The following is a 13,284-nucleotide window of genomic DNA, read 5'->3' as shown; positions in this document are numbered from 1 at the left end:
AGACTATAAGTTTTAAATAATTATAGGTATAGATAATATTGTAACGAATTTTAAGCTTTATATAAATTTTCATACCTAACATTATGTATAAGCTTTCGCCAAAGTGTAGCTTTTCCGTGTAAGTGATATTATATAAATAAGTATGTAAAGAAATGTGATATTGTATTAAAAATATTTTTTTTACAAATGAAACTATATTTCATTGGAGTTTTTACTAACATATTAAGAGATTATTAAGGCGAAAGTGTTTATGATTATTTCAAAATTATATATTTTACATTTTGTCCTGTTGATCAATTCATTGTTATAAAATATATTTATAAATAAAAATATATCTTCATTCAAACTGTTCGTGTTTTATTTGGAAATTGTTTTTAAAAAATGGTGTTTTTTTTCATTTGTTTTTTAAAATTGTATGCTTTCTTGGAAGCATAAATTCAAATAAAAACTTTAAAAAAGGGTAAGTAAGTAAGTATTATAAATACACATGAAAACACTTCTAACATAACATCGATCTTTATTAAGGTCATGAATTTAAATGATAAAATACATTTAATGTATCCGACACAAATTTATCTTATATTACTTGATCATACAAATAATATTGTGTGAATGTTTTCTACATATTTACATCAGGGACTATGATAAATAATAAATATGTATATGCATTATATTTACATATATGTAGGTATGTATATTTTTACTTTTTACTAAGTATTTTATATAATTTATTATAATCATACAAGTTGTATTACGTTAAATTTAAATAGTTTAACAAAACCAAATTCTTTGACTCAATTGACTTGTAAATTATGTATTCAGAAACAAATTTGAAATAGTTCATATGATAGTTCAGTAAGAAATTTAAATTCATACAGTATGTCTAATGAGGATTTTATATTACAATAATATAAAATTTATATTTAATACAACATATTTTCAAATCTAAATTTAGAATTTTCACTGTGAGATTTTATTTATTTTCAATGTAGTACATATACGTATATGTACATACATACATTTGAGTTATGTGATCATTTGAGATTCATGCTATGCACTTTTATCATTTCTAATAATTATTTGATCTCAGATTCTCACAAACTTTTTTTTTAACTGGATCATTGAAAATCCAAACTAAATCTAATCTAATAGGCAGTTTAGTCAATGCTTTGGAAAACATCACAGACAAAAATCGAAGATTGCTGACCAAGAGACTAAAACAAATGTGTTTTATACATTGAAATGATGTTGAAAAAAGGTATATATGTACATACATATAATAATAGGTCGTAAATCAAAAGTATTCACTGTTGGAAACCAATATATAGGTATAATATAAAATAATCTGTGTTTTCTCTTGATCAGGTCAACAATTTATACTCTAAGTACATATCTTACAATTATTGCTGTAGATTAAAAATATTTAGAATATAATACTATCGTTAATATTCAAAGTGAAAAATAAATGAGTTTACTTACATAAATAGAAATCTTTACATATTTTTTTAAATGGAAATAAATTTTATTCTTGAAGGATTGGTTTCAAATGGGTTTTTATTTATATAGCAGAGGCTAAACATTAATGTTAATATAATATTAACCATAATGTAATGTATTATTTCTTAATTGTGTTAATTCTTTTTGTTCACAAACAAAGTACATATGTATATTATTAGATAATGTATGAGATATGAAATTTAACAAGTTGGTGAATACAATTAATTTGAAATAGACAATAATATTATGATTTTGTTAGATAGAATTTCCTTTGTAAGAAAATATTTAAAAATTTTATATTTTTTAACTTACCTTCAATTATTACGAAAAATTTATATTTTTTGGAAAGCCTAATGGTTTTTTTTTGTTTTTTATTTTTATTTTTTGTTAATAGTATTTAAGGAACATTTGGTTTAGAAATAAAAAAAGTTTTAAGTATTATACTAACAAAAATATTAAATTTGACAACATAACGAAGATCAATGATCATAAAATTTAAAATACTTTAAGGTGAATACTTCTAGTGTTATACTTTTGCTATGGATATATATAATTGAATGTAATTAAAATACTCATATTCATAATACACTTTATTCAATTCATTTGAGAATTTTATAAGAATTCATTTATAACAAAAATTATCTATTTATTTATTTAATATTTTTTTGTTAATTTTTGAAATTTATTCATCGTTCAAATATTTAATATTAAAGGAATTGTAAATAGATTCAACACCAATAATTATATTATATATATTTACATATTTTGGATGTATAAGTTTTAATAATATATTTTGAATTACTAATATTTTACAGAACTACATATCAATTCCATTCATCCATTGAGTGCCACATTATTCAGCGAGTAATAAATATTACCAGCTGTCTGTGGAATGAGAAGAACACAAACAACCAAAATAGCTTATTTGTAAAATTTAATTAAGAACCACGTTAGGTTTTAAGTTCTTTTATTATACAGCTGATACATGGATTTAAACAACAAATTCAATTAATCGCACCGACTTGTAAAACCAAGTCGTTGATTTCTCCAACAATCCAACTTACAACAATATTGAACATTTCATAAAATAGAATCATCAATAAACATAAAATATGAAAGACATTTTTTGGAAAATATTTTACATTGCCAACAAGAACATTAATTTTCCAAAATATGCATTATTCACTTATTAATAAATAAAATTGTGTAGCTTGAACAGTCATAAAAAAAAACGCTGTTGTCTTGCATCATATAATATTGTTAACGTAAAACATACATAAATGTTTTCCATATGCCACTATTATACTGTCAATTTATTTATTTTCTAATCAAAATATCTGTTAATTTAATACATATTGGAAATAAAAATGTTACATGTAAATGTATATACCTACATAGTTAACCAAAAACAAATATAAAGTTATGTGAAATAAAACGTTTGTAATGATATGTTCATAGGTAATATTTTTAAAACAAATAAATTGATAGGAATTGAAAAACAATTATATTCTTATCTTTAAAAGCACAAATATACTGCATTTTATATTACATACGTATATACATTTTGATTATATTTTTCAGTTTAACTTCGTGTATTTCTTTTGCATTTACTTTAATTCAATATCGAATAAATTAAACTTCAAAATAATTCAAATTTTAGTGGAAGTAAAAATTGCAAATTCTATAAACATTCTGTGATTGAAAGGAATAATGAAACGTTATAAGTATTAAAATAGACTATTTGGACTATTATAATCAAAATATATATATATGCATATCATACATTATAATATATATGTATATATAATATCAAACTGACTATTGAAAGCTTCAATTATCTTTATTACATAATATATAATAAAAGATTATCAACATTTCACGAAAATACTATTTATTGCAAAAAATTGCCTATTACTTAAAAATTCGATATTTTCTTCAAGTTTAACATAAACATAAATTTGTAATAATACATACATATATACATTTTACTAATTATCACGATTTTTAAGGATTGAGTATTTCATATCAGTATTTTAATCAACATATATGTATAGTATATACAAATACAATTCGTAGTTATAGACACTATCGTATATGACTTCATATATATATGTATATAATAATGGTTATTTTATATTAATGTAATAATTACAGATACTATGAGATCACACTTTAAGAAAAGCACGCAATCACATCCTTTTCCAATTGACTTTACTGTCTAAGAACCGTAATGCATATTGAACCGCGTAAAATGCGAAGCAAATCTATCACTTGAGGTGTCGTCATCGAAGTTATATTTTCATCATTCACCTAAAAATGATTCAGTGCGTTTATTGTAAACAATAAATTTTAGACACGAAATTTGACTTAGTTAAAAATTTATTAAACCTGCAAAATAATATCTCCCTGACGTAACCTTCCATCCTTAGCGGCAACACTATCACTGTATATAGCCGAGATAAAACTTTGACCAGACTCTGGATGACACTGAACGCTAAAGCCCAATCTACTATTCCAACCCCTATTTAATTCAACTGTTAGTATCTAAAAATTGAATTCATTTTTAGTTTACGTATTAAACTTACAATAAAATATTAATAAATACATATGTAGAGTAAGAAAATTATACCCTCGGTTCGCTTCCAGGTTCGCGTTTATTTTCATCTGGATAGTGGACTATTTTTGGTTTTTCTGGTTCTTCTTTCTGAAAACTGTTTTCTGCTTTTAGTTTTCTTTCATTTTCAGGTGACAGAGTGACGCATTTCCATTTCTTCATAGAATTTGCTGAAAAATTATAAAGCAATTACATAAATATGTACATGATTGCAACACTTTTTTTTATTGATTGAATTTAGTTCTAATATACAATACGAAATAAAATTACGTAATAGCTACAATATAAATAAAATGAAAACAAACTCACCATCGTCTTTGTTCAATTCAGAACAATTTGCAGATGGATGTACAACGGCACTCTGATAAGCTGGATTTTTATGACTAAATCTTGCTTCACTATTGTCAATTGTTGAGTTCAATTCAATCGGCATAGACATTGGTTCGTTAGACATTTCATTGATTTGTAATATTTGACCAGACGATAAATAAGCAGAACCACCATTTTGAGTTATGTCTTGATATATATTCGGAGCATCAAGAACATCGTTATCTAAATTATTTAGTTCGTAACCGTGGGCTGCCACTGTAATTTAATATTTTGAAATCATTCAATGAAAATTATTGTCATTTATTAATTATTATAAAAATTTATATCAAATTTATTAGTTATGGAGAATGTTATTGACTATTATTGTAATAATATAATATATAATTGAGTTTCTGATAAAGATATGGAAGTTTAAATTATGTACATAATACTATTATAATATATATATTAGTCATGCAAATATTAATTAGAAATATTAAGTTTTTCATTTGTTTTAATAAATTATTTAAACAGTATATTTAAAAGTCGTTATATGAGTTTTTTTTATAAAGAATATATTTTAAATTTAATAATACTTAGGAATGTTATTTATATATTAAAATAAAAAAAAGCATTCTACAAAATAGTGTTATTTTAGTGTGTATAAATTTAAATTCTATTATCAAGCACTGTTCTTGGAGAAAATTTATTATATCATATTTTTGATACATCTTAAGATGGATGTATTTTTGTAATACAGAGAGCTTTCAAGAGTTACTAGTCTGTTCTTGAACATTAATTATATACATACATATATTAATAGAAAATATTCTTAACAACTTATCTGAACAGTATATTCATTTGGGAAATACATAGATAAGCTTTGCACATTATATGTATGTGTATAATGTTGAAACACTCCAGAGCAGTCTTGACACTTTGACCTAGTCATGTATATTTAGCACACTTAAATGTATCATGCAAAGCAAAGCTTTATAATGGTGGCTCATGTTTCTAAAATGTATGAAAATATATCGAAAAACTATGATGATAATTAAAAATATAAAATGCAGTAACACTTTCATCAATAAAAATTCATATTGTTCAAATTACATACGTAAATACATACTTAACCGATTCAAATTAAATAGCACACAATACATACAACACATTGGATGTTAGTTGAAGGATCTTCAATGCAAGGGGCCACCAAAATCATGCAACAACATACTACAGTCTTAACATTATTATGTATAATGCAATATCAAGTTTATCATGAACATACTTCTTGGAATGATAACGCTACCTGAAAAATGCAGCCTTTGTTTTCTATTATTTACAGGCGTTGGTGGTCCGCCCAAATCCAAGAAATCAGGTCTCGATGGTGGTTTTACATTTTGAAACAGTTGCTCATTAAAACAAGTCGGCCTAATTGGTCTCCCATCGGCGACCACGGAATAAGTGGTGTCGGCAGTATCGGTCGATTGATATGATAATGTCTGGCTCAGTTCATTGTCTGAGTTTTCAGCGGTTGTGCTTGGACAGTTTACGGAGTACGGGTGCATGGTATCTGTAAAAATGTACCATTACTAATGCCATCTAAAATTGCGTCGTTGTTATATCAAACATTTGGTGTGATTATTTAGGTGTTTCTAATAACTGGGATGCTAACTAGTGCAAGAATACAATTTCAAACGTGATATTGTTGAATATTTGTGCATGAACGGTGAATTTGATGGCTGAGATATTATTAAACCTAGTTTAATTTAATACAGTTCTATTATATGGACTGCAAAAATATTCTAAGTGAAATATGGTGTGTGCTACAGTAAGAAAAGCAATCAACAAAATAATATTTTTATTTTAATAAAATTTTATAAAAATCTATATTGAATTGAAGAGTGATTAAATAATTATTAAAAATGTATAATTTTATTATTTGGTATTTAGACGGATAAATCGACGATTTGTTCTGAATTATAAAGTATAAATTGCGTGTTCAAACTTAGTGTTAATTAGATATATTGCAATGGAAGCTGTGAATTGATACGAAAGCTGTGTTAGTAAAATTTGTTTATATGCAGTGTAATTTTTAAAATGCCACTGTGAGCCATATGAATTATTCATTTCATTGGAATTATTTGTATTTTAAAAATAAGTAACTTCCCATAACCTTAAAACTATGAAGATATGTAGGTTACTTGAAGTGTAATATTTAAATGATACTTTTTACTGTAAAATTTGTACAAATCTTATTATAAGTTATTTTACTATAGCAAAAATATTTTTTTTTCTATTTATTTTAAGTATTGCAACATACAGAGATATTTATTTTAATTGATTACCGCTGTTTGTTCGACGTACGTTTTTTATTTAAATATGATTAGAGTAGTGTGTAATGTGTAAAATAATTTATTTTATACCACTTCTAAAACCTAAGCGATACATACAATCAATGAACATGAAATATGTATGTATCTATAATGAAAAAGACCTGATTTCTGAGAGGTTCGATGTTATAAAAAATATCAAACTGCAAAATACTAAATATGGAACAAGGGTTTTATAACTAGAGCAGACAGGAGAATCTAAAAACTAAGAAAAACATATACGAAGAAGTTAAATAAAGAAAAAGTGAAAAGCCACAACGGCACTCACCACTATTTTGTGAATAACCAGTGTTATTCCTTGTAGGCTTTTTGAATCTTCTGGGTGAAAGGCATGGTGAATGCGATCCGTTACCATCATCCGGAGTTAGTTTCCTTGCCGCAATATCACACAACATATTAACAGCTTCTTGCCTGTTGATATTAAATTCTAAATTATCTTTTTCAATAATGTCTAATTAAAATAATGAAAAAATCCAAGTTCAATGAATGCAACGTCTAAAAAAATCTAATGAAACTACATAAAATTAGAATAATAAGTTACCTCAGAGGTGGTTTTGGTCTAGTGAGTGTTGTATCAGATTCAGTTGTAGGTGAGGCAGCTGAAGGTGAAGGAGGTGTGCCACAATGGTCCCGATATAACCTGAGACGGGCCACTGGACCACACCTACGTAGAAATGAAACGGCTTCACCGTGACTGAGCGTTGACATAGGCACATCATTGACCTATATGCATTATACGTAATATTTTATAATTGAATTTCAAATGAAGGAATTATTACATAAATAATAAGACTCGTGTAAAACTAACAGCAACAATTCTATCTCCAGGCTGAATTCTGCCATCACTTAGTGCAGGTTCCCTAACCAACGCTCTGACATAGTGTCCGAGAGCACTGTGATCTTCTTTTCGCAGTGTAAATCCTAGAGATCCATTTACCTTCGTCATGACTATATCAAATTCCTTAGAAAGAATAAAAATGAACGAATAAGTATACAGACAATATTGAAAACATGCTTATTTTAAGTATATTAATCTCACCACTGAACCGTCCTCCTTTAAAGACAGCAAAAAATAAATATATTTAAAATTGAGCGACATTAAATTTAACTCGTATGGAAAAATAATATTATCAATCTATTATGTGCATCTTTGATGTTAAATATGATATGCATACTTACTCCAAATTTGACATCAAATATAGGTTGAGGTTCTTCATATTCTGGAGCTGGAGGCGGGGGTGCTGGAATACGTATCCGAGGATGAAGATTTAGTGGATCTGGTGGTGGTTGCCGTAGTGGAGGCTCCGGTGGACCTCCTGGTGGTGTGAGACATTCTAAGACTTCCGGCTCCGGTCTGCACACTACCAATTCTACAACTGGAGGTGTGGTCCGAAGAACTTCTAACGCCTCCTAAACATGTGGTGCACATTGAAAATCCACTCTGAATGACTAATGAGAAACATAACATAAAATGATTTATTTACATAGGTAGTTAGTCCGGCTAGAGATATCCCGTTGGCAGCCAACAGCAAATCACCGGGCCGCAATTGACCTGTGGCCCATGCTGGTTGTGCCGCGTACAGTCTCCTGATGCGGACCAGCCCTGGACCTCTTCCACCACCACCCGTTGGGATGACAGCACCTCCAGCTACGCTTAGTCCAAGACCCCGTCGGTCTTTTTCTATGCGTACTGTGAAAGTGTTTTCTGAAACAATACAATCAGGAACATTAAACATAAGGTCATACTGACAGTAACAATAAATGTAATGCTAATCGACATTGTTTTGCACACTCAAACCAACCTACATATGTAGTTGAATTATTTTTGACATTTGAAATTTTTGTTGCAGATATTATAAACTTTCACAAACTACATAGTTCCTTTCAACAAAACTACTTCCAAATATAATACATACAAATGTATGTAACGCATATTTTACAGTCCGGTTCGTTCATGAACATACTAGTTTGTTTATTTATGCTTAAGTTCTAACAGATAAAACTTCCACGAGGTGTCGCATGAAACTTTTATCTGTCAAAACGCCAAAAAGAAATATTTAAAATGGGAAATCCTATGGAAACCGCACTACAACGTCGCAATACTCCCCATTTTAAAAATTTTAAAACATTTCAATCCAGGGTACGCATACACAGAAGACAATGGAAGTTGGGACAAATTATTGACAATACTTAAGGTCTGACCGCACAATGCGACAACCGAACGATCCGACACTTCACAACAGTACGCGACCAAATATTGTTTGTATGAAATTGTATGAAACATAACGCAATGTGCGACAGTCGCATGACGTAGAACGACACCTTGCGTCAAAGTTGACTTTCTGACCAACTTTGGCGCAAGGTGTCGTTCGCGACGTGACGCAAGTGTCGTTGAGTGGGGGTTGCCTTGCGACAATTATTCTCCTTCTTCATATCGTGACTTTGAAATAGCATGTAGCCATAATCTTTTGGTTTTTCTCGACTGTTCTTCTTCCTCGCATATCAGAGATACTATAATAGCGTCCGTTTCGTCCATCTTGCTCCGAGGTACCGAACGAATGATTGACATAATTTACTGCGTAGTGTCGCATCGCTGTCGTTCAAGTGCGGTTTACCTAATATTGTCGCACACTGTTGTGAAGTGTCGGATCGTTCGTTTGACGCATAGTGCGGTCAGACCTTTAAGCCTAATAATTTGTGCATTAAAAAATAAGTATTATAGTTCATCTGTTAATTTGTTCATTTATGTACACTATAATTGGACTGATTCATTTTTGTACATATGTAAGTACAAACAATTTTTCAAACATTACATTACAATTTACAAATAGAGAGAGATAGATTTATAGACAATCGGGCAAAGTAGGTAAAATTTATAAGATTCAACAAATTCGAGATGATAATAACTCAAATTTTCGAGAAACTTAGGGGGAGGATACTAATGTATTGGAACCATCACAAAAATGAAGCTAGAAAAATCGGAAAATTCTAACAGGAGATGGTCAATCTGTATTTATTTAATAACAACAAGACCTCGCCAGCTGCGTATTTGGCCGGGACTTGAACCCACGACCTATCAACTGGTATGCAATAGCTTTACCAGTGCAGTACGCTGTGGCTATATCTAGTTGAATAAAATGTACAAAGCAATAAATTTTCAACCAGTCATGAAACACAATAGGGGCATGTTATTTGTTTATTTTTTTATGAAATCACTGCAATATCAAAATTTATTACAGTCGGTTTCAGACCACACATTGTGGGCGTCAAATTTTCCGTCACACATGCGGACAAATCGTAAAATTGACAAGTTCGACCGCGAATTATGAGCGTGCGATTGTATTGGAAAACCGATCCGACGGATTCTGCGACCACAAACCCGTAAATCAAACGGGCTTGGCGTCATCCTGTCGAAGTTTTGACATCCTAGCTTATTTCCGAAAACCCTTCGACCCTACCGAAGCCTCCATATATGTATATAAGTGCGCAAGCGTCCTTCCGACACATGACCGATTATCCGTTTAAATAATTAGCAACACTCGGCGCACCGGAGGACACTCGCGCACCAAACCGCTGAAAAATAACCATCATCAATTATAATTTTGCACGCGTAAATCACGTCTCAAAAAGCTGGAATATACGCACTTTTATATGCGAATAAAAAAAATTACCGCTTTCGCTTTTGCGAGACGTCCGATGCCATTTGTTACGAGCGCAAAATTGTCAAATTCCGACAGTATTTTCATAAGCTGAAAAATCACACGAGTTATTCACCTTGTTAAAATATTCGGAACGGTCATCGTGTAAATTTGCACATATTGTATATGAAAAATAAGTCTTATGTCTATAAATCAACATCTATATTTACACGTACACGTGTTTGCTTCGTATGTAAGTATATTTAAGACCAAAATTGATATTAATTTAACGGCACGTGGGCAAAATAGCAGGGTTGCAAATAAACGTCGTTAGTGTTTAAGCACTATTATACGCTTCGCTGGTTCGAAGTTTTCCATTAACAGCGACGTCAAACCATTTTGTACATACATGAGTTGTTTTATTACATTATAGTGATATATTTATGTATTACGACGCTATTTTTTTTCTTTGGAAAATGTAAGTGCATAATGAATAAATGTGAGTTTCATTTTTATTTGTAACGAGTTGTTGTGAATCTAATAGTAAATATTTCTTTTTTTTTATTAAATTTATTTGAATCGAAAAAGAAAAATCGACTAAGAAAATCGTCATTGAAATTTTGACTTGTTTACTATTCCCAACCAAAGTTACTTATAAACATATACATATATTTACAAAGTCTCTTTCGAAATTATATATTAGACTAGTTGTTTTACCCGGCTTCGCTTAGTATTTGTAATATAAACAGCTTAAACATGGCGAATCTACATAATAGTAAATATTCATTTGTTTTTAATTAAATTTATTTGAATCGAAGAAAAATATATATTCAACCATATCGAATCGTCGTTAAAGATTTGTTTTTCGATTACCAACCAACCTTACATACATACAAAGTCTCTTCCGAAATTATATATTAGATTTAAATTTTTACTATGGTGCTATTACAGGTTGCGGAAAACAACACATATGGTCAAACTTGTACAAATGTACATAAAGATGAAGAGATAAAGAGACGTATGAAATTAGGATGGAGTGCATTTGGACGGATGAATGCTGTTTTTAAATAAAAAATGCCACTCTGCCTGAAGAAAAGGATCTTTGATCAATGCGTTTTGCCAGTGATGACGTATGACGTATATAAAGAAGTATGGAACGCTGTATGCTTGGCATAACGAGGAAAGACAGAAAGCGGAACACGTGGGTGAGAAGTATGACAAGGGTAGTGGACATATACTATATATAATATAACTTTTATATATTATATATTTGAAATTATATTCAATAGTGGTGACAAATAGGCGATGGCTAGTTTGGTGAGGAACCGTTTCAACAATGAAATCTGATAAATTAGCAAACTGATAGAAAACTATCGACTTCACACATTTTATTTTATTACATGTATTTCTATCACATGTACCATGACAGGAATTACATATGGTTAGATTATTTTGTACATAAGTACTACAATTTCAAATATTACGGTACAATTATATATATATATATATATATATATATATATATATATATATATATATATATATATATATATATATATATATATATATATATATATATATATATATATATGTAATACAATAGAGACATCCATGGAAAAACTTTAAAACACAGCAAACACAACACAAAAATAAATAAATTTTTACACAGTATGTAGGTAGCATATTTTTAAGAATTAACAAATTCGAGATGCTAATAACTAGAATTTGTGAGAAACTGAAGGGGAGGATACTGATTTATTTGAACCGTCACAACAATTAAGCTAGATAAATTGGAAAATTCTAGCAGGAGACAGTTGATCTGAGTTTTAATCATTAAGATATCGCCAGCAGCGTATTCGGCCGGGACTTGAACCCAAGACCTCTCTACTGGTAAACAATAGCTCTTCTAGTAAGCTACGCTATGGCTAAATATCCAAGTCTGACCAGTAGCGCCACAGAAATAATTAGAATCATACAGCGTTGCTCGAATGATTCTTTTCAATCGAGGTCAAACCAAGGCTTAAACCTGCGACCTCTCAGTCTTTAGCACTAAACGCTAACCATTAAGATATTTATATTTATTAAAATTGTATTATTTTATTTCGTCATTATAGTCCGTAATGGCCCATCCAGATTAGGATACAAGATGCATGAATGAACATAGAATTGCACGGCGCACACAGACGAACACGGAGACGTTTAGACAAACATCATCTACGGAACGCAGAAATACTTCGGATCATAACAGTGTATGAAACTGTTGAAAAGTTGAAACCGGTACCTTTCTATCGTTAGAATTATACGCTAACCACCAAGCTATACTGGTGGCTTGTTTATGTTTGATATAAAAAATGGCCCGTATTCAACCATAAATGGTCAGTAAATAAAATAAACGTTCAGTACATAAATACATACATTCGGGTTAAATGGTTTATAATTATAGTAAATGGTCAATTATATCGATTGGGTGTTTTATATTATAAAAGGTCAGCACTTTGACAGTTGATTCATAGTTTGACGTGAAGTTTTATATATGGTGTTATTACGCAGAGTATAATGATTTTTTGTAGCCGAAAAATGTGTAAGTGATTTTATGAATTGATAAACCGACCAAAATTTTATTTAAATTTTTGAAAATTAAATAGTAATAAAATGGTAGGAAAATTATAGTATTATTAATTCTTTTCTGAATGGATTTCGTTCAATATAAAATGGAGTTTATCTATTTTTTTATGTAAATGTACAATATGTAATATCATTACTGGATGTTTAGTGAAGAATATTTTCCGCACTGTTAATAATAAGCGTTGTATGGTAAAATTTTGCTTCCATTTTA

The 13,284-nt window shown here is 29.5% G+C and overlaps 2 protein-coding genes across 2 annotated transcripts in view; one reads left to right on the top strand and one right to left on the bottom strand.

The window, feature by feature from the left end:
* LOC143909118 (pyrokinin-1 receptor-like) overlaps window positions 1–1,804 on the top strand; it is a 37,532-nt gene extending 35,728 nt beyond the window's left edge. Inside the window, 1 exon segment of the mRNA XM_077427020.1 lies at window positions 1,776–1,804. Coding sequence (XP_077283146.1) covers window positions 1,776–1,804 — 29 coding nt within the window.
* Window positions 1,805–3,708: 1,904 nt separating this feature from the next.
* Window positions 3,709–13,284, bottom strand: part of LOC143909117 (uncharacterized) — a 190,255-nt gene continuing 180,679 nt past the window's right edge. The window contains exons 7-16 of the mRNA XM_077427019.1: window positions 8,295–8,515; window positions 7,990–8,220; window positions 7,619–7,771; window positions 7,352–7,533; window positions 7,079–7,221; window positions 5,727–5,990; window positions 4,421–4,696; window positions 4,127–4,281; window positions 3,886–4,041; window positions 3,709–3,807 (exon numbers count right to left, since the gene is read on the bottom strand). Coding sequence (XP_077283145.1) covers window positions 3,709–3,807; window positions 3,886–4,041; window positions 4,127–4,281; window positions 4,421–4,696; window positions 5,727–5,990; window positions 7,079–7,221; window positions 7,352–7,533; window positions 7,619–7,771; window positions 7,990–8,220; window positions 8,295–8,515 — 1,880 coding nt within the window. The remainder of the gene's footprint in view (window positions 3,808–3,885; window positions 4,042–4,126; window positions 4,282–4,420; window positions 4,697–5,726; window positions 5,991–7,078; window positions 7,222–7,351; window positions 7,534–7,618; window positions 7,772–7,989; window positions 8,221–8,294; window positions 8,516–13,284) is intronic.

This window comes from Arctopsyche grandis, chromosome 3, assembly GCF_051622035.1.
Source record: "Arctopsyche grandis isolate Sample6627 chromosome 3, ASM5162203v2, whole genome shotgun sequence".
Lineage (NCBI taxonomy): Eukaryota > Metazoa > Arthropoda > Insecta > Trichoptera > Hydropsychidae > Arctopsyche > Arctopsyche grandis.
The sequence above is the reverse complement of the archived record's forward strand: the minus strand, read 5'-3'. Positions and strand labels throughout refer to the sequence as shown.